At 56.7% G+C, this 27,561-nt stretch overlaps 3 protein-coding genes across 16 annotated transcripts in view; 2 read left to right on the top strand and 1 right to left on the bottom strand.

Annotated features, from left to right (window-relative positions):
• C7H10orf143 (chromosome 7 C10orf143 homolog) overlaps window positions 1-10,841 on the top strand; it is an 89,609-nt gene extending 78,768 nt beyond the window's left edge. For both annotated transcript variants that reach the window (XM_070470441.1, XM_070470443.1), the window contains one exon: window positions 10,437-10,841. In XM_070470441.1, coding sequence (XP_070326542.1) covers window positions 10,437-10,769 — 333 coding nt within the window. In that variant the 3' untranslated portion in view covers window positions 10,770-10,841. The remainder of the gene's footprint in view (window positions 1-10,436) is intronic.
• Window positions 10,842-18,447: 7,606 nt separating this feature from the next.
• On the bottom strand, window positions 18,448-22,609 carry LOC139035879 (collagen alpha-1(I) chain-like). Its single transcript, XM_070469820.1, has 6 exons — window positions 22,198-22,609; window positions 21,794-22,093; window positions 21,176-21,646; window positions 20,947-21,131; window positions 19,029-19,568; window positions 18,448-18,846 (listed from the first exon to the last, which is right to left on the bottom strand). Exons 1-6 carry the CDS (start codon window positions 22,607-22,609, stop codon window positions 18,448-18,450), a joined length of 2,307 nt encoding a protein of 768 aa, XP_070325921.1.
• The window catches only part of EBF3 (EBF transcription factor 3), a 118,473-nt gene continuing 113,021 nt past the window's right edge, over window positions 22,110-27,561 (top strand). For 4 of the 13 annotated variants that reach the window (XM_070470434.1, XM_070470436.1, XM_070470432.1 and 1 more), the window contains exons 1-5: window positions 22,113-22,741; window positions 22,847-23,003; window positions 23,366-23,429; window positions 24,122-24,177; window positions 27,234-27,307. In XM_070470434.1, the coding sequence (XP_070326535.1) occupies window positions 22,608-22,741; window positions 22,847-23,003; window positions 23,366-23,429; window positions 24,122-24,177; window positions 27,234-27,307 (485 nt within the window). In that variant the 5' untranslated portion in view covers window positions 22,113-22,607. Of the gene's footprint in view, window positions 22,742-22,846; window positions 23,004-23,365; window positions 23,430-24,121; window positions 24,178-27,233; window positions 27,308-27,561 lie in introns of all 13 variants that reach the window. The other 9 variants (XM_070470429.1, XM_070470433.1, XM_070470425.1 and 6 more) reach the window with 5 other exon arrangements.

Here is a 27,561-nt window from a genome sequence, read left to right as displayed (position 1 = left end):
CTTCCAGGGAGCGTGTCTTTTGATGTCATGGCTTCAGTCACTGTCCACAGTGATTTTGGAGCTCAAGAAAATAAAATCTGTCACTGTTTCTACATTTACCCCATCTATTGGCCATGAAGTGATGGGACCAGATGCCATGATCTTAGTGTTTTGAAATGTTGAGTTTTAAGCCAGCTTTTTCACTCTCCTCTTTCACTTTCATCAAAAGGCTCTTTAGTTCCTCTTTGCTTTCTGCCATAAGGGTGGTAACATCTGAGGTTATTGATATTTCCCCCAGCAATTGATTCCAGCTTGTGCTTCCTCCAGCCTGGCATTTCTCATGTTGTACTCTGCATAGAAGTTAAATAAGCAGGGTGATAATATACAGCCCTGACGTACTCCTTTCCTGACTTAGAACCAGTCCATTGTTCCGTGTTCCAGTTCAAGCTGTTGCTTCTTGACCTGCACACAGATTTCTCAGGAGGCAGGTAAGGTGGTCTGGTATTCCTCTCTTTAAGAAGTTTCCACAGTTTGCTGTGATCCACACAAAGTATTTAGCGTAGTCCATAAAGCAGAAGTAGATGTTTATTTAGAATTCCCTTGCTTCTTCTATGATCCTACAGATGTTGGCAATCTGATCTCTGCTTTCTCTGCCTTTTCTAAATTCAGCTTGTACATTTAGAAGTTCTTGGTTCACGTACTATTGAATCCTAGCTTGCAGGGTTTTTGAGCATTACCTTGCTTGCATGGGAAATGCAGTTGTGCGGGAGTTTGAACTTTTTTGGACTTGCACTAAAAGCTACTGAATTGTGTGCTTTAAATGGTTAAAATGACTGGTTTTAGGTTACATAAATTTTATTTCAATTTATAAAAACACTCAATCGCCTAGCCATGGGCTTGGAGACAGACCTCGGGGCCACAGAAACCTGGGCTCAGGGCTGCTGGACACGGGGCGTGAAGGAGAGGCAATGGGCTCCCGAGAGGGCAGAGGCGGCCGGCACCCCGGGGTCCTGCCGCACGGCGCGCAGCCAGTGTCCAGGCCTGCCGTCACCTGGGAGGCCTGAGCTCGCTGTCAGAGCAATGGCCTGGGATTCTCGTAAGGGCTCAGGGGTCAGCCGCAGGTCCCTGGACGCATGCCCCGAGAGCCCACATGGCCGGGCGTTGCTCAGGCCGAGCACAGCGGGGACCCCGGGCGCCTCATCCTCCCGCTGGGACAGGCCAGCTCCTGGGACAGAAGGAAGGATAGGCCGAGGCTGGAACAGTCAGCAGCTCAGACCGGGCAGCCGGCTCTTCCCACCCTGGGCGAAGCTAGTGAAAAAGCTGCTCCTGATCGGAACCCAAAGCGCTTCAGGCTGGTCACTGCCTTCCTAGAAACCAAGCTCGCAGAAAGCAGCAGAGCTGCAGCCAGAGACTCGGGCGCCAGGGGTTCCTTGAAGCTGTGTGTGACACAGAAGAGCGCGCAGTCTGTGCGTCCGTCAGTACGCGGCAGGCATGTCCGCATGGCACAGAATCGAGTAACATCAGAGCGTTGAGATACATTAGTTATCAAGACGCCCACAAAACATTAAACAAAAAAGCCGGGCAGTGGATATTATTAAGTGCCTACTATATGCCACACCAATGTATTAGACTGGGGAACAACCATGGGGGCCAAGACACAGAGTCACCCCCCTCCCCGTCGCAGGACATATTCCAGCAGAGAAGACAGACAGACTCCAAGCAGAGAGGAGGACCCGAGACTGTGACAGCCTGGTGGGGTCTCATCTGTAAGAGGCTGTTTTTCGGTGTTTTAAAAGAATAGAAGGAGAAGCAGGCCTGTGATGGGGACGGAGGTGTTAGGCCTGGAGGCAGCAGGTGAGGAGTGGTCACGTCCAGGGTGAAAGGTGCTGGTGGGCCCGTGGTGGTCGCTGGGCCAGGGCTCGAGTCTCAGGGGTCAGAGAGCACTTTGGAGGTGGCTGTGAATGGAGTTGCCTGGACGGAAGCGGGTAAGGTGTGGGTGGGGCATAGAGGTCCGGGGACCGCTGGCATTTCAGAGAGAAGGGACCTGAGTCAAGGAGCCCTGGCAGGAGGCCGAGGGGACACAGCGCCCACGGCAGCACCAGGCGCTCGCCGGTCAGTGAACGAAGGCGAGGCGTGACCCCAGCTGACCTCAAGCCCACAGGGGCACCAGAGGTCTCCGGGCAAGCTGGATGGGCCTGAGGCCCGGTCAGCACAAAGGTGGAGGAGGAAGGGGTGGGGGCGAGGGTGATGTCCAGGTGCCAGCATGTACGACAGGGTGGAGGCTCAGCCGTCGTTCAGACATCCCTGGCAGTTCAGGTTGCGGACAAGAACAACGCGTTCAGACTAAGACAGGACAGGTGTCCGGGTCGTGTTCAGAGGGGATGGGGTCTGGCTGGAGCTGTGGACTGGGGAGCATGACGTCTGCCTCACGGCTGCCCCGAGGACGTCAGGTCCCAACCCTGGAGCTTGTCGTCGTGTCTTAGAAGGGACAAGGGTGCTCGCACAGTTTTGAGTGAAAGATTTGGAAAGATTAAGTTATCCTGGACTGTCGGGACAAGGCCTAAACATGGCCGCCTCCCCTTAGAGGAGGGAGGCAGGAAGGAGGTGTTTTGCAGAGAGGAGGAGGAGGCCATCTGAGTGCACACGCTGAGATCAGAGGGGGTGGCCCCGAGCCAAGGGAGCCCGGCCCCCGGGGCGAGCGAGGAACAGGCCATGCCCCTTCCCCGCGAGCCCCTGGGTGCCTCGGCCTCGCTGGCACCTGGCTTCAGCCTGGTGGTACTGATTTCCGCCTTCCGGCCCCCAGAGCTGTTCCCCCAGGGAACAAATTCCCGTTGTTTTCAGGCACCCAGTTTGGGGCGATTTGTTATGGCCGTCCCAGGACACTCCCAGACTCAGCGGTGCTGGACGTGAGCGGTGCCCAGAAGCTCCTGGGAGCTCACCTCCAGGTATGTCTCTCGCAAATGGATAAGGACAGGGTTTTACCTGGGAGCCGGGCGGGACAGCGGGGTGTCGGCAGGGGAGGCCTGAGTGTGCGGTGTGCAGCCCCACAGGCCTCGGGGCTCAGGCCTGCAAGGGAAGCCCGTGTCTTCCCGCCGATCCCCCAGTACCTGAAGCTGCCCCCTGAGAGCTGGTCCTCTGGTCCGTCCCGCAGGCGGGCTCAGGCGGGGCCCGTGGCCAGGTCACTCCAGGGAGGGCACTTGCCCCGTGGGTGCTGAGGACCGTGGGTGGGCAGGAACGGCTCTGCCCCAGTGAGAGGAGGCTGTGGGGCTCTGGGTGCAGTGGGCAACGAGGGCCCAGCAGCGGCCAGGAGGGAGGGCACAGCCTGCGTGGGGCCCAGACTGAAGGGCCTGCAGGGCTGGGCTGGGGGTCTAAGAGCCGGCTCGCTCCGTCTGCTGCAGTCACGCCACAGGCTGGTGCCCCCGGCAGCTGTCTGCCCCTGCGCAGGCTTGCTGTCCTCATCTGAAACAGAACAAGGGCGTCCACCCTGCGGGGCTCTGGTGGGAACTGGACGGCACACCGCAGGTGCTCAGGAAACAGCGCCGACCCTCACGGCTTTTTAACTTGGCCGTTTATGTTGAGGTCAGCGTAGGTTCACATGCAGTGCTGAAGAAGAGCACGCAGAGAGCCCAGGTCCGCTCTGCCTGTCTTCCTCCGTGACGACATCGTGGCGACATCTCGCCCAGCTGTGGGGCAGCATCAGTGGCGGGACACCTGTGGCGACCACCAGCCCCGGGGGCCACGCCCTGCCCTGTTCCGGGCTCCCCACCCTGGGAACCCCTGCTGGGTCACCTTCCCCGTAACTGTGTGTGTTTATTTCTGCACTCTCCCTGATGTACCACCAACCCCTGTGTTTGTTTTTAATGACAGTCACGCTGCTTTAATTTCTGTAGCTTTGTAGGATAGTTTGAAATCAGGACAGGGGTATGATACCTCCAGCTTTTTCTTCTTTCTCAAGACTGTTTTGGCTATTGGGGATCATTTGTGTTTCCATATAAATATTAGAATTATTTATTCTAGTTCTGTGAAAAATGCCATTGGTGTTTTGATAGGGATTGATCTGAATCTGTGGATTGCCTTGGGTAGTATGGTCATTTTAAGAATATTAATTTTTCCAATGCACAATATATCTTTCCATTTGTATCATCTTCAATTTCTTTCATCAATATCTTATAGTTTTCAGAGTCCTTTACCTCTTTGGTTAGATTTATTCTGATGTATTTTATTCTTTTTGGTGTAAATATAAATTAGGTTGTTTCTTAATATCGCTTTCTGATAGTTCATTATTAGTGTATAAAAACACAAGAGATTTCTGTGTATTAATTTTTTATCCTGCAATTTTGCTAAATTCATTCATTAATTTCAAATGTTTTTCATAGTGTCTTTAGAATTTTCTCTCTGTTTAGTATCATGTCATTGTCCAACAGTGACAGTTTTGCCTTTCTTCAGATTTGTATTATTATTTTTTTATTGCCTGATTACTATAACTAGGAATTCCAATGCTATGTTGAATAAGGGTTGAGAATGGGCATACTTCGGCATACTAGTCATGTCCTGGTCTTAGACAGGACACTAAACATCTTAGAAAATGCTTTCAGCTTTTTGCTATTGAGTATAATGTTGGCTGTAGGTTTGTCATATGTGGCCTTTTAAAAATGTTGAGATATGTTCCCTCTTTGTCTACTTGGTTGAGAGTTTTCATGGTAAGTTAAAGCTGAATTGTGTCAAAAGCTTTTTCTGCACCTATTGAGATGACTAGATGATTTTTATTCTTCAACTTGTTAATGTGGTGTGTGGATTGTGGGTATACAGTAAGTCCCCTCAATACGAATGACTTCTGAGAACCTGCTTGTAAGTTCAATCTGTGTGTAAGTCCAACAAAGTTAGCCTAAGTACCCAACTAACACACTCAGCTATATAGTATATATAGTACTGTACTGTAATAAGTTTGTACTACTTTTCACACAAACAATACATAAAAACACAGAAAATAAAACATATTTGATATTCCAGTACAGTACCTTGAAAAGTACAATCAGTTCAGTTCAGTTCAGTTGCTCAGTTGTGTCCGACTCTTTGCGACCTCATGGACTGCAGCGTGCCAGGCCTCCCTGTCCATCACCAACTCCCGGAGTTTGCTCAGACTCATGTCCATCGAGTCAGTGGTGCCATCCAACCATCTCATCCTCTGTCGTCCCCTTCTCCTCCTGCCTTCAATCTTTCCCAGCATCAGGGTCTTTTCCAATGAGTCAGTTTTTTGCATCAGGTGGCCAAAGTATTGCAGCTTCAGCATCAGTCCTTCAAATGAACATTCAGGACTGATCTCCTCAAGGATGGACTGGTTGGATCTCCTTGCAGTCCAAGGGACTCTCAAGAGTCTTCTCCAACACCACAGTTCAAAAGCATCAATTCTTCAGCACTCAGCTTTCTTTATGGTTCAACTCTCACATCCATACATGACTACTGGGAATACCATAGCTTTGACTAGATGGACTTTCCCAGCAAAGTGATGTCTCTGCTTTTTAACATGCTATGTAGGTTGGTCATAGCTTTTCTTCCAAGGAGCAAGCATCTTTTAATTTCATGACTGCAGTCACCATCTGCAGTGATTTTGGAGCTCAAGAAAAGAAAGTCTGTCACTGTTTCCATTGTTTCCCCATCTAGTTTCCATGAAGTGATGGGACTGGATGCCAAGATCTTCATTTTTTGAATGTTGAGTTTTAAGCCAGCCTTTTTCGCTCTCCTCTTTCACTCTCATCAAGAGCCTCTTTAGTTCCTCTTCACTGTCTGCCATAAGGGTGGTGTCGTCTGCATATCTGAGATTATTGATAGTTCTCCCTGAAATCTTGATTCCAGCTTGTGCTTAATCCAGCCTGGCATTTCGCATGATGTACTATGCATATAAGTTAAATAAGCAGGGTGACAATATACAGCCTTGACGTACTCCTTTCCTGACGTGGAACCAGTCCATTGTTCCACGTCCAATTCTAACGGTTACTTCTTGACCTGCATACAGAATTCTCAGGAGGCAGGTAAGGTGGTCTGGTATTCCCATCCCTTTAAGAATTTTCCACAGTTTGTTGTGATCCACACAGTCAAAGACTTTGGCATAGTCAATAAAGCAGAAGTAGATGTTTTTCTGGAATTCTCTTGCTTTTTCTATGATCCAATGGATGTTGCAGTTTGATCTCTGGTTCCTTTGCCTTTTCTAAATCCAATGAACACCTGGAAGGTCTTGGTTCATGCACTGTTGAAGCCTAGCTTGGAGAATTTTGAGCATTTCTTTGCTAGTGTGTGAGATGAGTGCAGTTGTGCAGCCGTTTGAACATCCCTTGGAGTTGCCTTTCTTTGGGATGAAGTATTGTACTTTGAAAAGTACAGTAGTACCAGCTATATCACTGCTGCTCTTACACTTGCTTTTGGACATCCTGGGATTGAAATAAAGATACTGTACTATTGTTCTCTATACAGTGCTATACAATAAAGTACACAAAAGCACAACCATTTGAGGATGCACACATGTGACAATGAACATCAGACACGTGAACTAACATATGATTGGATCTGTGAGCGCATGTTTCCATCTTTGAAAGTTCAAAACTTGAAGGTTTATATGTAGGGAACTTAGACATATCCTACCTGATCACAGTGTATGATCCATTCAATGTATTTTTTTATTTTAGTTTGCTAGTATTTTGTTGAGAATTTTTATATCTATGTTCAACAGAGTTATTGGCCTGTAATTTTCTTTCTTTATGGAATCTTTGTCTGGTTTTAGTATCAGGGTGATGCTGGTTTCATAAAGTGAGTTCAGAAGCATTCCTTCTGCTTCAATTTTTTTGGAATAGTTTGAGAAGGATAAGTGTTAACTCTTCTTTAAATGTTTTGTAGAATTCACCTGTGATGCTGTCTAGATTTGGACTTTTGTTTGCTGGGACTTAAACACTTTTTTGAATTCCATTTTCACTTAACTATTGTGTTTCTGTTTATCTCTTTGATGTTCCAAAGTTACCACTCTTACTATTTCTTTCTTGTTTAAAGAACATTCTCTAGCCATTTTTGGAGGGTTAGGTCAACCAGCAAGAAAGTCCGAGTTGTCTTTCATCTGAGAAAGTCTTCATCTCTCTTTTATTCCTGAAGGGCATTTTTTTTTTTTTATCTGAATGTAGGATCCTGGGTTGACAGTTCTTTTCTTTCAACACTTAAAATAATTTTTGCTGCTTTCATTCTGGCTTCTGTGGTTTCTGATGATAAATCCATTGTCATTAAAATTACTTTTCCTCTTTATGCAACGGCTTCCCAGGTGGTACTAGTGGTAAAACATCCACCTGCCAATGTAGGAGGTGCCAAAGACAGGGATTCGCTCCCTGAGTCGGGAAGGTGCCCTGCAGGAGGGAGCTGGTGGCCCGCTCGGGGACTCCTGCCCGGAGAATCCCAGGGACAGAGGCGCCTGGCGGGCTGCAGCCGAGGGGCCTGCAGAATCGGACATGACTGAGCACCTGAACGCACAGATGTGGGCTGTCTCATCTCTGTTCCTGCTTGCAGCGTGCTTCTCTTTGTCTTGAGTTTTCAGAGGTTTGACTGTGGCGTGCCTTGGCGTGCATTTCTTTGGGTTTATTTTGTTTGGGGTTTACTCACTTTGTTGACTCTGTAAGTTAATGTCTTTTGCCAAGTACTTTCCCAGCCCTGTTCTCATCACCCTCCCCTTGGGGACTCTAGTAACACAAATCTTTGATCTTCAGTTATAATTCCACATGTCCCTGAGGCTCTGTTTATTTTTTAAAATCTATTTTCTTTGTTGTTTAGATTGAATTCACTGATTCTTTCATCTGAGTCCTGTATTCTGCCATATATAGAGCCAGTCCACTGAGCTTTTTATTTTGGTTATTGTATTTTCATTTCTTAAATTTCCATTTCTTCTTTATATCTTCCTTTTCTAAAACCTTCTATTTATTTTCTGATACTCTCTATTTTTTCATTTGTTTCAAGTATATTTATAATTGCTTATTGAAGTACTCTGATGATGACTATTTTAAAATCTCTCTCAACTTTAACATCTCATCATCCCATTGTTAGAACCTCTTGATTTTCTTTTTTGTTTTTTTCCATTGAGCTTGAGATATTCCTGGTTTTTGCTATGATAAGTGATTTTCGATGGCAACCTGGACCTTTTGGTTACTATATCACAAGAGGCTGAACCTCACTTAAACTCTCTGTCTAGCTGGCTTCCTCTGACTGCTCTGGCAAGGGAAGAGGAAGGTACCGCCTCACCCCTGCCCGGCGGCACTGCCAGGTGTCCAGTGCATCCTCAGCCTCTGTCTGCCCCTCGCTCCTTACTACCAGCTTAGGGGAGCGTTCTGGCTGCCTGTGCAGCCCCCACGGGGTCTTCCCTGATGGCCCAGCGTGTGAAGAATCTACATGCCAATACAGGAAACACAGTAGATGCCGGTTTGACCCCTGGGTCGGGACGATCCGCTGGTGAGGGAATGCCACCCTCTCCAGTATTCTTGCCTAGAGAATCCCATGGACAGAGGGGCCTGGCAGCTACAGTCCATGGGTCACAAAGAGCTGGACACGACAGAGCAATTGAGCACATGTGTGCGGCAGGAAGAACAGAGGAAAGGGCAGCTGACCCTTGAGCAACACGCTGGCGAGGGGAGCTGACCCTCCATGTGTTCGTAAACCCACGTGTGACTTCACAGGGGCATCGTGGTCTGCCCCGTGGTCTGCATCTTCCCTCCTGACCCTCCCCACCTCCCCATCGCCTGCAGCACCCCCAACAGGGCTGACATGCATCCTCTCCACACTCCGTGGCCCAGAGGCTGGGTTAGCCTTCTTCCCAGCGGACTGGTGATGCCCACCAGGCCACCATCCCTCAGAACAGGCCTGCTCCAGCCTGGGGCCACCCTGGAGCCAGGGAGCCCCCAGAGAACAAGCCAGCCTGTCCCCAGAGTTGCTGGGAGAGTTCACAGCTCTTCCCTTGAGTAGTGAAGCCACACTTGGCCGGACACAGCCAGCCAGGCCAAGAACAGTGCCGCTGTGCCAGCTGACCTGCAGGGGAATGGGTGAGGGGCAAGGCTGCCGTTTAAGCCTCTGCACTGCGGAAGGTTTGTTAGAGTATCACCGTGGTAACTACTGACTGACACATGGCATAAGCAATGAGCATCTGCCTCCAGGCTTCAAAGGTGGATGTTTTCATTGGGTGGTGTTGTTACTGTAACAAAGCGCCACAGACTTGGTGACCTAAGCCTAAGTTTACCGTCTCACAGTTCTACAGGTCAGCCACCTGCATAAGCTTGACTGGGGGTCTCAGAAGGCAGAAACCAGTCTGCCGGCCTGGCTGTGTTCTCATCTGGGGCTTGGGCATCCTCATCCATCAGATGATCTTAGGCTAAACTCGGCTCCTGTGGCTGCAGGACTGAAGTCCTGTTTCCTCATGAGAGCCGACGGCCCTCGCGCTCGTATTGCTGTTCCTTCGCTCCATCACGAGGCCCACGGGCACCACTTTCTGTGGCCTTGGAGGGAGCCTGCGGCTCAGACTTGCTCAGTCCCTGGGACGGCAACAGCCGTGTTCCTTCTTTCCATCCCTGACCTCTATCCAATGTTCTAACTTTCCATCCCTGACCTCTCACCTCACTGCTGCATTTCCAGAGGCCTTGGGTGCGTGGGCCTGCCGGCCAGGGAACACCCTCTGCCATCCACACACCTTTCACTGAGAACGTCACCTCCTGGCCAGAGGGCTTCCCGCCTGGGGTTTCCCAGGAACGGCGATAAGACAGACTCACCCATCACGTTCCATTAGACCCCAACAGCAGAAGGCAGGCAGGGCAGAGGTGTCTCGGGAAGGGGAGTCCGACTGCCCCCTTCACACCCTGACAGCTGTCTTCACAGCTGCTTGAATGGAGTCTCTAGGGAAAGTCATCCATCTGAGAGCTCAAAGTCCGTCTCCACAGCTGGGAGGAGCGGGTCTCAGTTTGAAACCGACTTCCCAGGCAGGCAGGGCCTGGGGGAGCCGGGCCTCCTCACCCCTGGCCCGGCTGACTGTCCTGGGGGCGGCTGTTCACTGCCTGCCAGGGAGGCCTCGACTCTGAGGGCTCTCAGGGCCCCGGCCCAACCCCCATGAGGGCCCCTTGTCCTCACTGTCCTCCACGGACAGCGGGTTGGTGCTCTTACACGGGTCGCCCCGGTGGGCAGCCAAGAGTGACGGCATCCCCGAGCATCACAGGATATCTGACCAAGGCAGCTGCCGATTTCAAGTAACATTTTCCCCTGCAGGACAGGAGGAGAAGGGGATGGACAACAGCCTTCTCAGCAGCAGGGCGATTTCAGCCTTCCCATTCTATCGAGGTGCGCGCGCGCGCGCGTGCATGTGCGTGCGTGTGTGTGTGTGTGTGTGTGTGTGTGTGAATCTTCCCGTGACCCGAAGTCTCTAACACTGAATCACATCTGTGTTAATTCAGGTAGCATTGCTGAGCCCCCTCGTCGAGTCAGCTCTGTCCTATGAAGTAATAAACCGGATGACCGGGATGGGGGCCCTGACTCCAGGAGTTTCTAGCAAGAGAGATCGTAGAGACATGGCTCCCTCAAGAATGAGAGACCTGCAAATACAACAGTCCCTGGAACTGTCTGTGCTCTGGAAATGTCCACAATTGAGCTCCGACTTCTGGGTCCAGTGGCCGAGTTTCACCTCCATGATGGGCTCCCTGCACCCCCGCCCTTGGATGAGCAAGTGCTCCTGGGGGGCAGTTACAGCCCCGCCTTGCAGTCCTCCCTTCCCAGTGTTGGCTGGCTAGTGGTGGCCACCAGGCACAGTGCTCGTTACGGGTAAGGAGATCAAAGTAAATATTGAAACAGGTTTGAATATTGATGTTTGTGAATTTATGTTTCTAGGTACAGTGGCCACTGACAAAGCATACAGATGTGGACCTCGACAGATGAAACTGACATTGATTTTTTATGTGCCTGAGAGAATTGGGCTTAACCTCCGAGACCTGCTGAGGCCTTTCCCAGCGCAAACATCACCTGGCTGTTTCCTGTTGTTCTCGCGTGTGTAGCTGTGACACGCCCCCCCCCCCCCCCCCCGCCCCCCAGTGCACGCAGGCAGGGCCTCCTCATCCCTGCACACAGTTCAGCCCAGCCTGTGAGAATATTGCGGGGGGCGGGGGGGGAGGTAACGGAGGGCAGTGGAGGGCGTGGCAGTGAGTGAGGCACAGAGGGAGTCATCGGCTTCTCAGAGGAAGAAGTGCTGTGCTGATACAGGTACGCGAAAGTGAGCTTATGGACCACTCATCAGGCTGGAGCTCTCTGAGTTTCTCCCTCCCATAAAAAGGATGGGTTTCCTCCAAGCATTCCAGCAGATCATATGATTTCTCACATGGACCCACCAGATGAGCTCCATTCCTCTCTCCAGCAACTGGCCCCTGAATCACGACCTCTGTGGTAAAATGTCCTCCATCCATCCCTCATTCATGTATACACACACCCCACACACGCACATCTCCCTTAAGAACCTGCAGAGCTGAAGCCCAGGCACCACTGCCGAGGGACAGCTCGGGAAGAGATGGGGCCGAGGAACAAGGCAGGCACCCTCGGGGCAGCAGCCCCTTTGGGGGAGTGCTGGGGACAGCAGCCTCCGGGGACAGGGGAACAGGCAAAACCTGGGCGGGGGGGATGTGGGAACTTGGGGTGAAGCAGTGTGCAGGGTCACCAAGTGCCCATTTGAGGATAAAGTCCACCTCCCAGCCCCCTCCCCAGCCCCCTCCCTGTCATTCCACAGCTGATCTGACCAGACCGATTGAGCAGAAGCCCTTTCAAGGCTCCATGTGTGCAAAGCGACTTCAAGACAGCAGACCCCCTTCCACCTTTGCCTCTGAAGTCACATGTGGCTGCCCTTGTAAGGACCAGAGCTCTGGAGCCCGGCCCTGGGGCTGTGGCCGCAGCTTCCTGTCAGTGTGACCAGGACACGTCCTCCAGCTTTCCTGTGCATGTGCATGCCTATCTCGGATGTTGGCACACAGCATCCAATACCTGTGAGGTGCTATTAAAAACATGGGTAATTTTACATCTTAAAATATTGCATATAGGTTTAATGGTTTCATGCTGGCTCACATTAAAAATGACTCCCAAGTGAAGATGACAAGGGGGAAATATTCGTTATTTAGTTCTTTTCTTACATTAAGCTATCATAATAAAGTACGTTTCTGGGTTGCATTCTCTAGAGTGCTTTTCACTAAATAAATGGCCAAAAATAACTTTTTCCTTCCAGTAAGATTTCATGATTCAGCACATTCAATTTTCACTGTAAAAGGTTGAAGTGAAGAGTGCAAAACAAATCTAGGAGCAAGAAACAGGGGAGAAAAACCAAGGAATGATGGAGGGTGCAGGTCCCGCATCACCACACTGGTGCTTTCTGAGACAAACCTTGCTGATGTGAAAGTTGTATTTGTTTAGGTACCTGAACTGCACTGAGGAAGCAGGCAGACAAGCATTAGTAGGAGAGAGCCCTAGGTTTTCATCAGAGGAGCATGTTAGAGAAATAAGCAGATCTGGGGTAGGAGAGGGCAGGCAGGTCAGCTCCTTCCAACCCCAGCGCCAGCCACAGGCCCCAGGATGCGAGTGCCCACCTGGCCCCATTTCTTGCCTACAGAGCAGCTCCAGATGTCTACTGCAAAGGTTCCATAGCCGGTCATTCGCCAGGTGACACCAAAGACGGGAGTCGCGGGGTCCTGGCTGCCTGGCCTCCTTCTCCAAGAGCTGTGCACAGCTCCGCTTGGAGTGGGCCAGGGACTTTCATGGCAGCTTCATAGGGGGAATCTTGGTCCGTCTCCCCTTCTGTGGGAGATCTCTTGTGCCCCCCATTTCACTGTGACTGCCGGGCAGAAAGCTGCTTCTCGCTAGATTATTAGTGGCACCTCCTCTGCAAGGAGGCCTCCCCCCTCCAATATTACCGAAAGGGCCCGGGGCACCCCGCGCCATCCTCCACTTGGGAGGGTGCACGCGTCCACACAGACAGCTCCAGGCCTCCCCGGGCCTGGAACCGGCTTCCGGACAGGTGTCCCGGCCAGGGCGGCCAGTCCAGGGCCTGGCGTGCTCTCCTGGCCAAAGCAGGTTAAGAACGCCCCCGGGAAGGAGCGGGGTTGGGGGAGGGGGGCGGTCCAGGCAACAGGGGTTTCCCCACGGAGGGCCCTGCGTCCGGCCAGGGGCACCCCTGAGGTCCCAAGCGCTCCCACCCTCGGACCCAGCTGCGGCCTCGGCCTTGGGGCGCGGCGGCCGGCGGGCTGCGGGGCGCCGGCGAGCACCTCCTCGCGCCCCCGCTCGGCCCCCGCGCACCGCGCCGCCGCCTCCCGCGGTGGAAGGCAGCACGGCGCGTGCGCACTGGCGCGCTCGCGGCCCGGCCCGTGGGCTCTCCCGGGAGGGCGGGAGGTGGGAACGTGGGGAGGCGCCGGGCCGCACACCCTCCCGGCCCGCCGCCGGCGCCGCCGTCACCTCGCGGCCGGGGCGCCCCGCCATGCCCGTCGAATGAGTGGCTCAGGTAAGCGCGCGGAGGCTGCCCGCGATCCGTCGGGGTCCTCCCGCCCCGGAGTGAGGCCCCCCGGAGGCCACGGGCCCGCAAAGTTGAACTTGGCGCGTCGCGGGCCCGGCGCTGGGTGGCCGAGCCGGAGTGTGCTCTCCTCGCCTGCGGGAGCGCGGGCCGGGGCTGCGGCGAAGGTGCGCGGCGGGGCCGGGGGACGCGGGGGACCGCGACCCGGGGCGGCACTCTGGCCCGGCCGCTCGGGGAACTTTAGCGCCGGGCCCTCGCAGCGTCGTGGCGGCCGGCGAGCGCGCTGAGGCGCCTCGCAGGTCCCCGGTGGCCTCTCCTCGAGGCCCTCCCGGGCCCGGCTGCGGAGAGCTAAGCGCGTGCCGGGAGCCCTCGGTGCGGGGGAGGCGCGCACGGGCGCGGGCGGAGACTGGGGGCTCTGGGATTCGGGGAAGGACCCGGGATTTCTCCATCACAGCCCCTCCCGCAATACAAAGTGGGACCCTTGGAGGGCCGGAGGGAGGGGTCGAAGCCCGAGGTGCCAGGACGAGAATGCGGGAAGCAATTAAAACTCCTCCTTTCGGATTAACAACCAAAAATTGATCGATGTGTCAGGAATACCGCTGATTTATGAAAGGTGCTTATTTCTCTGGTATGGAGGATTTTATGTTCTCCAGGTGAAACCGAGTTCACCCAGCTCCAGCGTAGATTGATGTTTTAATAAAAATAAATAAAGGCGAAAAGCTCGCCTGGTCTTTAGGGACATCGAGTCTCAAATCGTAGAGTTAGACTAACAAATCAAATTGCATTATCTTTACATTTCATGTCTTAATCGTGTGCCTAAAAATCGCAAGCAAGCCGGAGAGCGCCCTCATTTCTAAAGTTTTAATATAGTGCTTAAAAGTTGGAACATCTAGCAATCAATGTTTCATAAGCAAACTGGCACGGGGAACGCCGTGTAATTGTGATAAGTGGCAGGCGTCGCGGAGCGGGCGCGGGGCGAGCGCGGGCGGCGGCGGGAGGTGGCGCGGGTTCCGCCGGGGAGAGGGTGGCGGCGGCGGCGCCCGGAGCGCGCGGCGCCCGTAGATGGCGCCCTGGCCCCACGCTAGGCTCGGGAGCCGCGCTCCGCCGGGCCGCGCGCGGGCGGGGGAGCTGGCGGGGGCGCGGGGCGGGCGCGTAGCGCGAGGCTCCGCACTGGCGGTGGACTTGGACCAGGGCCGCGCGGCACAGGGCGAAAAATCTCCAGCTTATTGTTGGCGTCGTTAATTTAAGGCCTGAGCAGTACTGGGGGCGGATGGGGGTCCTTGAGTCTGGGATGTCCATGGGAGCCTAGGGTCTGCCCTCGAGAGACCCCCTACCTGGCTGCGGCCCTGGCCTAGTGGCCACCGCGCAGCTCCAGTCCTGACTCTCCCGGGGCGCGCGGCCCAGGCTGGGTCCTAGGGTGCAGATACGCGTGGGTGTGGGCGAGGGTCGGCTGTGCGGCGACAAGGACGCCAGATTCAAAGCTGCCCACCGATCACTGCAGAGGGCGTCCGGGTCGGTCCAGAAGCCGCCCGCACCCCGCGCGGGACGCAATACCCGGGCCTGCGCCGGCTCCGCCGCCGCGACTGCTAGTACGCCGCGCTTTGCAATGTAAATTTCAGCGGGACAAATTGCTTATTAATAGTCTAGAAGAGAAGCGGGTTTCTTTCTTTCTTCTTTTCTTTATCTGTTTTTATTTCTGCATGGCCCCCAGCTATGCCCTGGGCAGCCTCGCCGCCCAGCAGTTTCCTCTTCATTTCAATATCCTAAAGAAAATGCAAATTTCCACAGTGTGGCCTTTTTAAAAAGTTAAATTAGCAACAGCTTTAAGTGACTCCATTAGTATGGAAAACATACGCATGTTTAGTGTGAGAATAGCTTTCCTTTCACAGGGCTCATTCTGGACTGTACATTTAGCAGACCCTCGCATGGGGAAAGAATTTAGTCGCTGCCAGCGTGTCGCCAAAGGCGCACCCCCGCGTGGCCTGCGCTGTGCTTCCCGGGAGAGGTTTTCCCGACACCGCGCGCGCCGCCACACCCCGACCGCCGGCTTGGATCCCTTAGAAGTCTCGAGAATGAGGGCGAAAGGGTTTGTGCAGTCGGGAAGGGAGGCGGGCTTGACACATTTCTGTCCAGGGGCTGTGTGCTCACCCTGCCTTCCCAGCCTCTTTGTCCGGGTCCCCGCAGCTCAGATAATTAAGAGAGCGGACTGAGCGGCCTGGCCGCTGTCACCCACCTCCACACTTTTGCTCAGGAGAAGGGGTGTGTTCGCGCTCCCTTGAGCAGTGGCCAGGGCATGGGCGAAGGTCGCGGGCAGAGGAGGACGTTCGTGGCGTGCCAACCTGCTTACCTGCACCCCTTGGCTCTCTACCACCCCAGCTCCTTTGCCTGGGTTGGCAAACCCAGTGTTTCAAACCATCATCTCACTGGCAAAGTTTTGCGCTCCGTTGGCTTCTAGATGAGGTGGTGCAGACCTGCCAAGGGATCTGTCTGCCCCCCTCCTTTCCCTTTAAGCCAGTGGCAGGGCACAGACAGCCCAGGAAAGAGTTAAGATTTATGGTATGCCGGAGAGGTCTTGTTAGGATGTAATCTGCATTTTTAAACTACTGCGTAATAAAAAGTGAGAAGTTTTGAGACACCTTTCTTGATTATACCTTTGGTGATACTTTAGGTTTTACATTTAATTTGCATTTTGTTCTTACTGAATATTGAAGTCTTGAGTGGAGGATTGAATTTTATTAGGACATCTGGACTGACAATATCAAATCAGACACCAGTGTCCCAAAGCATGCTAAAATTTCAGAGTTAATTAGAACGCAGTGTGTTTAATTAAAGCCAATTATAATATTTGAAATTATCTGATCGATCGGTGTTTCTGCAGTTTGGGTCTGTGGAGGTGTTGATTGGCGGACTGCGCGCGCTGTTTCGATCTAGAAACTGCTCTGGGGGAAGTTTGCTTTGTAAACTGGCGGGGCGGGTGCTCGCGGAATCCGGTCCGGGGCGCCGGCTCGGGCTCCTCCTGCCGGACTGCCTTGGGGCGCCGCTGAAGGCAGCTCGGGAAATCCCTGCTCTTTGCGAAATCTTTGTACCTTTTCGGATCCTAGAGACTCCTGGCACGCACGAGCCTTCTTTCCCCGCTCTGGTGCGCCTGCCGAGCGTGTTGCGGAGAGGCAACCTTTAAGGTTGCAAGGTGCGTAGGGAGAAGCCCGACTGGCTGAGAGCAAGCGTGTGATTTCGGATTCTCGCTCTCACCGAGGAGCTCCAGGGGCTGACTCGGAATATGGGGTTAGCCATACTGACCGGAAGGGCCGGGGAAAAGTTAGGACCAGGGGAGAGGAATTAACTGTTTCCTTTCTAATTTCGCACTCTCCAGGAGCCGAGGCGCGCTCGGCATCCTCGGCCCCGCTCGGAGCTAAGCTTTCCGGGGAGACCGTCGAGAGCGGGCCGGCTGGCGTCCGCGGCCCCCGGAGGACCGGGCAACTGGGAGCGCGCGGTTCCCTGCAGGGAGCGGCTCCGTGCTCGCCACCCGGGCCTTATTCCGGGTGCCCGGGCTCAGCCTGACTTTGCAGACACACGTGAGCGGCAGTTAGGACCTGGCGGCGGGCGGACGGCTCTTCGCGCTCCTGGGGTCATCGGGTCAGCGAGGCCTAGGTGCGCCCGCTACGGGCGGGCGGGGAGCGGCGGCGGCCACCTGCCCGGGCCTGGGTGGGAGTCTGGGCGGCTCGGCTCGCGGCGGCGCGGCGGCACTCTGCTCTGCTCACCCCAGGAGGCGCTGTTTGTCAAAGTTGGCCGCCTCGGCAGGAGGCGCCTGCACCTTCTCACTTGGAGTATTGAGCCCTTTTAGGTCCTTGGGGTCGGCCTGCAGGAGCCTGACCCTTCCAGAGTGACCGGGCTTGAGGAGGCCGTGCAGAGATCAGGGGTCTAGGACCCTCCGATGTTCGCTTTTTAGCTGTGAATCCTTCCAGCCAGGCCTCGCTCCTTCCGGCGCAGGGCAGAGGAGCCCCGTGTGTGCGGGACAAGATGCCTTGTCCCGAGGGTAACTTGCCTCCGAGGGTGTGCGGGAGGCGCGTCCTGGCTGGGGTTCTGTCGCCACAGCCTCCCTAGAAGCCCTCAGCCCCCGTCCCTGTCCAGCCAGGGCGAAGGCGCGTTCCCTGGGCCTGGGAACCTCCCCAGACTCTGGCCCGGCGCCCTTGGCTCGTCGCTTAACAGGTTGGGGTGGCCTGAGTGCGGAGCCCCGGCTTTCCCGACCTCCCCAGGCCCACGGGCCCACTGTACCCCCCGTGGTACAAGGCTAACCCCGGGCGCACTCAGGGGCCGCACCCCTGACCCACGCCGGGCAGGGTTTGCGAGTGCCCGGCTGTGCCACCCCACCCCGCAGTGCGCGACTTCCTAGGGGCGCCCTCCCAGGGTTACTGTCTTCTTCCGCTCTCCCAGCCCCTACGGCCTCCTGCTCGCCGGTGCCCAAGGTCAGTCTGGCTCTCCGCTTTCGGGTTCTTTTCCCGAGCTCTGCCTGTGGCGATGGGCCGGGAGCCGGGCTGGAGGCCGGGTCACCAGCGCGGTCTGAGCGTGACCCCCGGGCGCGGAGGACGTGGGGGCGGGCCGCGCCTGCAACTCAGCGTGGAGGCGGGAAAGCGAACCGCTGGCCTTCGGCGCGTGGCTCCCACCCTTTCCCGAGGGCTCTGAGGGGCACGGCCCGCAGCCTGGGCCTGAGGACACCGGCCCTGCGAGGGAGACGCACTCGGCTGCGCCCCGCACCCCGGATCCCTCTTAGGCATCGGCTTCCAGGAACCGTGGCCCGGGCTTCTCTCAACGCCGGAAATGCATTTTCTGACTCCTTGGAAGGCTGGTAGGGAGGGCGGCTGGCTTCCCGGGCTCGGCCGAGAGCCAGAAGGTGCATTCACAGGGTGCCCCTTGGACACGGGTCCAGCCCGGACTCAGAGGCCGGCCATGCACCCTGGGACCCCAACTTGGCTGAAGTTTCTGGATGGCTCCCGCTCACCAGGCCCCGCACCACTCGGCCGTGGAGGACGTGGGGCGGGAGAGACGCGAGGGGGAAGTTCACGCCTGGCGCGCTTGGAACCCCCCGCCCCCTCCCGCGGGTGGGTAGTGGGCGCGGGCGGAGGGCTTGGCGCGCGCGGCGGCCCGGGCACGGCGCGGCCGGCAGGGAGGCCGGAGCGGGCCTGGGCGCGGGCGCCGCGCGGTTGTACCGCCTGGCCCAGCCTCCGGTGGTGCCGCGGGTCAGCGGCCAAGCGCGGCCGCGGCCCTGCACCCTGCAAGCCGCTCCCCGAGCGGGGCTCCAGGGGCTGAGGGCACTGTCTCTTTAAGGTCACTGCCTGCTCCGGCACGACGTGGGGAGGACAGCTGGGCACTGGCCATCTGACTGACTCCGGCGTGACATCTGGGAGCCCACTGGTGTGTGGCACGCGAAGCGCTTGATGCCGCTATTTAAATGCAAATGCGAGGGGGCTCATTGAAGCCTCTCCCCGTAAATCCGCACAAAAGGAATACTTCCCACCCTCCGAGGAGGAGGAGGCGGCGGCGGCGGCGGCGGCGCGAGGGCCACCCGTGCAAATCGCGTTGAGCGCGGGGCCCTGAGCGGTGGTCGCCGCCGTGGCGGCCCGCGGGGCTTCCAGCGAAGGTCAGGCCCCGCCCGGGCCGGCCCCTGGGCGTCTGTCTGGCCCCTGGGAGGGCTCTGTGCGCGGAGGCTGGACCGGCGGTAGTGGCGGGCCTGCGCAACTTCCACAGTGTCAGCCTGTCCCCACTCGGCGTCTCCTGCCGGGGTACTGGGCGCCCCTAGGCCCCCAGGGAGGAAGAGGGGCGGGGCAGGGCCCCCACGGGGGGGCGGCGGGCGCGGGCACGCGCTGCAGCCTCTCTCTGGACATCCGGGATGGGCCTGCAACCCCTTCCCCCCCCCATCCCCGGCCTGGGCGCTGGGACCCCAGGTCCTCTCAGCCACTGCTCCCACCCCGTCAAGGCGAACCCCTGGGGTGGGGGGCGGTGGGGGCCGAGGGCACAGCCCTCCCAGGCCGCTCCGCAGCAGGCCCGTGTGGAGAGCCTGCTCGGGTGGCAAGTCTCTGTGCCCGCAGCTCGCAGCCAGCAGTGGAGTGACAAAAAAGATAAAGTTGGTGAATGATAAAGACCGTATTTTCCACGCTTTGGGTGCGGGACCAGATGATCTAGAAAATGAGCTGAAATGGATTCAGCCTCCGAGCCTGTTGTGAGAGCAGCTGACTCCCCCATTTCGGGCCAGATGGCTGCTGAACACAGATTTGCATTCATTTTCGCTTAATATCGTCCAAAATAGTGGGGCAGCTGCATTTGTTGTCAAAAAGGTTTAAAACCCCTTTTCTTTCTGGGGCAGGATCGTTACCTTCTGTGATGGGCTTATAGAACTTTTTTTCCCTCTTTAGTCAACAGTATCAGATTTAGAAGGATTTGTTTTTAAACCTTCTAATTTGGTAATCAGATTTAAATCGCCTTGGCGCGTGTAATCTGAATTAAAGATACTGTAAATGATTTTAAGCATGATACTTTCGTTAGAGCAAAGAAGGAGGCACCTCCAGCCTGGGCTGGGCATTTTAGGAAGTGTGCTACAAAGGAAGCATTGTTTCCTCTTTCCAACTTCATCTTTTTCCGCACAGGCACTTTGCATAATCTGACAATAACGCTTGCCTGGGCGCTTGCCTTGCGTGAGCCCCCGAAGCAGCTAAACACGCAGAGACAAAGACATGTCTCCACCCCACCCTCCACTGCTGAGCAACTTTATTTTGCGTTGTCCCTCCACGAAGAGACTGTTCCCTCTTCCACTGGGTTGGCTGTGGGTGAAAAGCGCTGGGCTTATTAGGAATACAGAAATTTTCTTTTAATTTATCGTGAATAGTTTCCATACACTTTGATTTAAGGTTATTAACATTCTATAGACAGTGGCATCTTTAATATGTGGCGATCGCTTCTAAAGACTAATCTCATTACCCTCAAATAGTCATAAAATATGATTTTATTATACTTACGTATTTAATTAGACGGCCGGCACCGGAATGGATTTTGAGATGGGACTGGCGCAACAGCTGTGGTAATTCACTTATCTTTGGCAATAGTCATTAACCCCCAACACCAGCAAAATAGATTGCTTTCCAGAACTGCTTTTTTCTCACCCCTTCCAAGAGGCTTGAGGGTCCCCAGATAAGGTAAATCGGACTTCGATTTTCCCGATTAATTAAAATATTAGCGTACACACACTGCCAATTCATGAAATAAAAGGAGTGCCACCCCAGACCCGGCGCGAAGAGTCTGTCCTGCGACACACTTGCACCTTGAAACCTTTTTTTTTGTTGTTTTTGTTTGTTTTAATCAAAAGGGCCTGATTTCTCTCGGCAGGGAAGTGCTGGGACAGCTCCCGGTCGTCCCCGGAGCCCCCGCTTCGTGTCACGCACAGGTCCTTTCAGTGGGCAGTGCGCCTGGACGCCGAGTCCTGGCTGCAGGAGCCCGGCCGCCGGGCCCACGCGCTGCTCGCGCCCCGCTGCCCTCCGATTCCTCGAAACCAGGTCTGGAAAGTCGCGCGCCGCGCGCTCACCCGGGCTCAGCGGCACCGAGGGCAGGACCCGGGCGCCCGCAGCGTCTGCTCGGCTTTTAGAGCGGCTGGCGCCGGGGAGGTCTGGTCACCGCGCGGGGCGCGCAGCCGGACACCCGGCCCCGGGTCGCCGGAGAGGCCGGGGCGCGCTTCCAGTCCGCCCAGAGAGCCCGGAGCCTCTTTGTCAGTCGCTGCGCCTAAGGACAGGCCGGGGGACGGGGTCTCCCGTGGCCACGGGGAAAGAGAGCGCGCATCGGGCAGAGCCCGCCTCCGACGTGGGTGCCCCAGCCCGACACACTCGGTGGCCTCCGCCGGGGCGGAGAGCCCGAGCGCCCCGTGAGGCCCAGCCGAGGGCACATCGGCCCCCCAGCAGCCGTCAGTCGGCTTGCAAACCGGGCTGAACTGCGCGCCCCGCCTTGGCCGGGGAGCCCTGCCCCACCCCTCCAGCCCCCGCCCCCCGCCCCGGCCGGGTGCTCGCCCCTCCAGCCCCCTGCCTGCGGCCTGCCGGCGTCTCCCCGCCTCCCGCTCTGGGCCGTCCCGGGGCGGCCCGCGGCCCCTGGCGTCTGCGGCCGGCGTCTGGGCAACTGGGGGCGCCCCTGCGTTTTACCCTCTCCTCCCCATCGTGCTTTGACTTGTGTGCCTGATGTCAGGAGGAGGGGTTGCGGGGCCAGGCAGCAGCCGCGCCCTGCCTGTCTGTCTGCTTTGGAGACTGATTTGGGCGAGGAGAAACTTCCTTGGCGGCGGGTGGGCGCGAGGAGCCGCGGCGCGCGGCTGGGGGCGGCGGCGGCGCTGGGCGGCGGCGGGGCTCGCGGGGCTCGCGGGGCTCGGGCCGGCTCGCGGCGCCGTCAGGCAGTCAGTCGGCGAGCGCGGCGGCGGCGGCGGCGGCGGCGAGGGGCGCGGCGAGGGGCGGCCGCTCCCATATATGGCGCAGGCGCCGCCCCCCGACGTCACCCTCTGACAGCGCCGCTCCCGGGGGCTTCGAGTTTTGGCTCCCGGGAAAGGGTCCATTCCTCGGGGAGAGAGGGCTGAGTTTTGTGCGCCTCCGTCCGCTGCGCGCGCCGCTCCAGGCCCCGCCGCGCCCCGCCTGCGCCCGGGACTGCGCCGCGGCACTCACTGCCCCGTTTATTTGTCTTTGGAGCAGGCGGGCCGCGCCAGAAGCGGGCGATCCCGCAGTGCCCTGCAGCCGCGGACGCCGCCTGGCTAGGATGACACCACGTTGAGCGCGCCTGCAAACAACAACAACAACAAGCGCCGCCGCGGCCACCGCGTCCTGCTCCTCCGAAGCGCCGCTGCCGCCGGTGGAGCCGCCGGTGGAGCCGCCTCCGCGCCCCCGGCCGTCCGGAGCGCCCAGCCGCCGGTGTATGTCGCGCCTGCCCGGGACGGGCTGAAGCCGGCGGCGGGCCGGACCGCAGGCGCCGAGCAGGGCCAGCGCGGCCAGGGCAGCCGCCTGCCGCCGAGCCCCCCAGCGCCGCTGCTCGCCGAAGCGCTTTCGGCCGGGAGCGGCGGCCGCCGCCAGCAGTTTTCATGTTTGGGATTCAGGAGAATATTCCGCGCGGGGGGACGACCATGAAGGAGGAGCCGCTGGGCAGCGGCATGAACCCGGTGCGCTCCTGGATGCATACGGCGGGGGTGGTGGACGCCAACACGGCCGCCCAGAGGTACGTACCGGCCGCCCCCGCGCGCCCCGGGCCCGGCCCCGCCGGGTCCCCGCGGCCGGCCGGCGCCGCGCTCCTCACCGGGCCGCTGTCTCTTTCCTCCCGCAGCGGCGTGGGGCTGGCGCGGGCGCACTTCGAGAAGCAGCCTCCTTCCAACCTCCGGAAGTCCAATTTCTTCCACTTCGTGCTGGCGCTCTACGACAGGCAGGGGCAGCCGGTGGAGATTGAAAGGACCGCTTTTGTGGACTTTGTGGAGAAAGAGAAAGTAAGTGCAAACACACAATCACACCCTGCGGCTTCCTAGAAGTGGGAGGCAGGCGGTGCCCCAGCGCGTGGCCCCGGGTGCCCCCCTCGGCGGCGGGGACGGCTCGGCCAGGCGCCCCTGCCGCCGCCACGTGCGGCCGATCGGGCCCGCGGAGAGCTGGGCAACTTCTCTGCGCCCCCGGACTCACTCCGGGCGAGGAGGGCGCTGGGCTTCCAGCAGGAAAGTGACATCAGCGCGCTGCTCCCGGCTAGGAGTCCTGCCTTGTGTGAGGCCAAGGGGCCTCGGTCGTGGAGGGGGACCGAGTGCGGTGGCCGCGCCGGACAGCAGCCGCACTAAACGCAATTGTTTATCGTTACTTTCAGGAGCCCAACAACGAGAAAACCAACAACGGCATCCACTATAAACTCCAGTTACTCTACAGCAACGGTAAGTGGCGGCGGCTGCGCCTTCCCGCGCCGCTGGCTCGCCCGCTCCTCTTCCGCGCTGCTTAAAGGACGTAAAGATTGCGAGATTAAAATGACACGGATGTAAACACGAAATCTTCTCATGGCATAGAAGGAAAACAAAACATAAACGATCAATAAGTCGATGGCACTTCACATGATTAACCGGTTGGGCTTGAAGTAGAAAGTAAAAAGGGGATCGATGTGGGCGCCAGCAGAACATCACTTTTAAGTGACTTTTTTCAATTTTGCAAATTAATGTTAATTATCGAGATGGGGGTAGCTCTGTACATCAAGCACAGCTTACTTCCTGTGCACGGATTTTTAAAAAATCCTCGAGAGACACTAGAAAGAGTTGAGACTCTCACTTAGTTTCCATTTTGTGCTTTCTGTTTTCTAAAAATAAATGAGCACATGGGCTCTCCCAGTTCAGCAACCAGGCCTGCTCTCAGCCAGGCAGAGTCCTTTGCCCCTTTCAATACAAGCCCTAAGAGTCTCAAGGTTCCTAAGAGAAGAGAAGAATTAAAACGAGTGGCTGGGTTCTCTTTCCTGCCTTTGAAAGGCATGCCTGAGTTTTGCTGCATCACCGCGGCAGCAGTCCCGAGCTGCCCACTTCCTGTGCCCCTGAGTGCCCTGGCTGAAATCCTGATGAGAACTTGTCCCCATTTCTTGCAGGAGTCAGAACGGAGCAGGATCTGTATGTTCGCCTCATAGACTCAATGACCAAACAGGTGAGAAAGTTTAAGCCTCTTGCATAGTTTTCACTGCTCAGCTGGGGCTGTCCTGGAGTTTCAGAGAGGAGAGGGCTGACAAATGGATCTGGTGTATTTGTTTCTCATTTAGTCTTCTTGACATGCTAATAAGAATTCCCTATTTATTGGAATAAATGAAGCGATCGGTGAAATAGTTTATGTTGTCATTAGAATAGGACATATATGCTTTATTAAATGGCTTGTGATTGGAGTCAAATTCTGTCTTAATTAATCATGGTAATTAATATTTGACAGAAAATTTTCAAGATCTCCCCCTTGTATATTTTTAAACGTTTCTCTCTCTGCTTAGAATCATTTCATTGATTTTTTTCCCCCTATAACAAAGGCAACTAACTCCTTTCCAAAGCCCACTGAGTTGGACTTGATTAGTTCATTTTTTTCTCCTTTCCAGTGTGATGGTCTCGTAACATGAGACATGTATTTGGATTTAAAAGTTAAATGTGTTGGGGTGAAAAGTCACCTTGTTCTCTAGTCCATCTTCACCTCTCAGCCCCCCATCTCCATAATTCAAACTCTGAGCTCCAGGGGTCACCCAAACCCGTCCATTGCTCTGGGGGCAGTTTCTCGTCCCTTTCCACTCTCTGTCATACCTTGTAAATAACATAATTACAAGCAGTTCCTTATTAAATTATTTAACTTGTCTTGGTCAACTTTTCCGATCATAACTTGGCTATCAGTCGTGTGATTAAGTGCAGGAAAGCGCTTCATTGCTTTTTGACATTGTGCAGTCTTGGGCTGGTTTTGTGTTGCGTGGTATGTTGTTGGTTAGTTGTTTTTTAAAGATTTCCTCCCAGTTTTCCTAAAATAGTGTTGGGGGAGGAGGCCAATCCAGTTCCTCAGTGAAATCCACTTTGCACAGGTTGATTTAAAATATGCTTCCAAACTGAGCTTCACACTTAGAAATGAAAGTGGCATCTTCCGTTTTGAGGTTAACTTTAACAATTGTGAGCCAAGTGGAAAAGAACTCTCTGGTCCTTCTTGCAGCCCTGCACACATGCTTCCTACTGTCTGCAGGGCAATTAGTTTTCAGATTTTACTTCCCTTTGAAAAAGTTTGTCCTTACCTAGGCAACAAGGTTGCTGGATTTTAGCGTCTGCAGTGGTAAAACAGTGTGGTTTTCTCTCAGAGTAAAGCAGATCTGACAGGTAAACCTATGGTCTTTCGGACAAAGGCGGCGGAGGCGGTGTGCCCTTGGGTAATTATTTCACTGGGATTCAGTGAAGCCTCTGGAACTCCGGCTCTGCGTGGACAGGGTGCTTTTATTTCCTTTGTATATAAGGGCTAAATGTTTCGGGAAATCGCTGTGTTCTAACGAAGAGGTTGAAGAGGTTGATGCAGGCAGCGCTGAGTTTATGCACAGAGGAGGAGGAGGTTTCCGTTTTAAGCGCACTTTTATTGTTCATTTATCCCTGTACCTTTGCAGTATAAACAGTTGAAAATAAAGGCATTTAATCTCCTTTCACTGACGGAGATGGGGGCGGGGGGTGGGAGAAGGAAAGAAATAGCCCAGTAACTGATCAAAGAGTCAATGGCGCTGAACCGACAGTTTATGGATTTCTGTTTGTGCTACAAAATAAAAAATAAATCAAATATAAATACGGGGATCCATCCGAGGACGAGCCGCGCTCTCAGAAGTGCCAGCGCCCGCCGCGGCCACGCGCCCGGAGCCCCAGGCGGCCCGGCGGCCTGCGGTGACACCATCGCCGCCGCGGTTCCCAGCCTACCGGGAGGGAGGCGCTGGGAGAGGGGCTCGCGGGAGCCCCGCGCTCTTCCCATAGGGCAGCCCCGGGCTTCCTCGAGAAAGGGCTTTGTCCGCCTGGAAGTGGACGGAAGTGTCAGAAGTCCCGGGGAGGTTGGAAGCAATTTCCAGATCGTTTTTTGGGGGGCGGGGGCGGGAACTGGAACGAGGACTCCCCTCCCCCTTCCGTGGAATTTTCTGCGGGGGAACTTGCGGCTCCCGGCTCCCGCCCTCGGCCCCTCCCCCAGTGGCCTTTTCCCCTTTCTTTCTTTTTTTTTTTTCTTTTTTAAATCTCTGTGTTTTGGGGAGGCCGGCGGTGGGGCAGGCGCGAGCGGCCCCCGGCATGGGTTCCCGGCGGCGGAGCCGGGCTGAGCGCGGTCGTGAGCGCACCTAAGGCTTCGCACCATCTGGCGGAGCCTCTGCTCAAAACCCAGCAGAGCGTGTGTGCGCAGACACTGCCTTTTTACCCGAGAAAAATCATTGTTAGCAGTTTCAAAATAAACACCAGATTGGCCATTAGCACTTTCTTTGCAAATATCATCCGGCGAGGAGCACGTGGCCACGCGGGCCCGGGCGCCCTGGGGCCCCCAGCTCCTGCCGGGCGCCCGCCAGGCTTGGCTCGGCGCGGCCACGTGCGGCTGCAGCGCCCGGGCCCCTGGGGCCGCCCGCCGCGGGCGGAGCTCGGCCGTGGCTGGACGCTCGGGCGGCCCTGCGGGCTCCGGGCGGCGGCGGCGGGGCCCGGGGCGGGCGGCCCACGCGGGCGCCGGGGCTCGAAACGCGGGGGGCGGCCGGGCGCCGTACTCGCTGCAGGTCAGGGGACGCGCGGGGCAGCCCTGGGCACCAGGCAAACGGCTGGCCGGGCGGCTGTCTCCGCTTCTTTAGTCCTGGAACGCTCTGATCTGCCTCTCCCCACACGCCGATCGGAACTCGGGGTAGATAATGGCCCGAGGAAGCGGCCCGGCGCCGGCAGCAAGGGGCCGGTGCCCCGGCGCCCTCGCTCCCTGCGCCGGGGCCTCGGCCTCCGTCTCCCGGCCCGACAGCGGCCGGCGTCCTCCTGAGCAGAAGGCCCCGCGCAGGGCCGGCGGGCGCCCAGGAGAGGAGGCCGCCTCGGCCTAGCCAGGCTCGGGTGACCCCGCCGGGAGGGCGAGCCCCCCGGACGCCACCTCCCCTCGCCCGCCGTGCACCTGCCGCCCGCGAGGTCCGCAGAGCCCGGGGGGCGACGGGGCGCCACCACCACGGGCGCCGCGTAACCCGCCTCTGCTTGTCGCCCGCGCAGGCCATCGTCTACGAGGGCCAGGACAAGAACCCGGAGATGTGCCGCGTGCTGCTGACCCACGAGATCATGTGCAGGTGAGCTGGGCGGCGGGGCGCCAGCTGCGCCCACAAAGGGCGCGCGTCCGGTTGCCGCCACTCCGCCCCGCTTCGGGACGGGCATCGATTGAAACGTAATCGGGCCGCGCGCGGGTCGCTGAGGAGCCAGGCTCATCCGCCCCCCCCCCCACCCCCCCCCCGGTGATGGCGATCGCTGCGGCCGGCTGCCCAGCGGAGCGGATTAACATGTGGGCCGTGTCGCTGCCGTGTGGTCAGAGAAGGATCACTGGTCC

This window comes from Odocoileus virginianus, chromosome 7, assembly GCF_023699985.2.
Source record: "Odocoileus virginianus isolate 20LAN1187 ecotype Illinois chromosome 7, Ovbor_1.2, whole genome shotgun sequence".
Lineage (NCBI taxonomy): Eukaryota > Metazoa > Chordata > Mammalia > Artiodactyla > Cervidae > Odocoileus > Odocoileus virginianus.
This window is presented reverse-complemented; position numbering and strand designations above follow the sequence as displayed.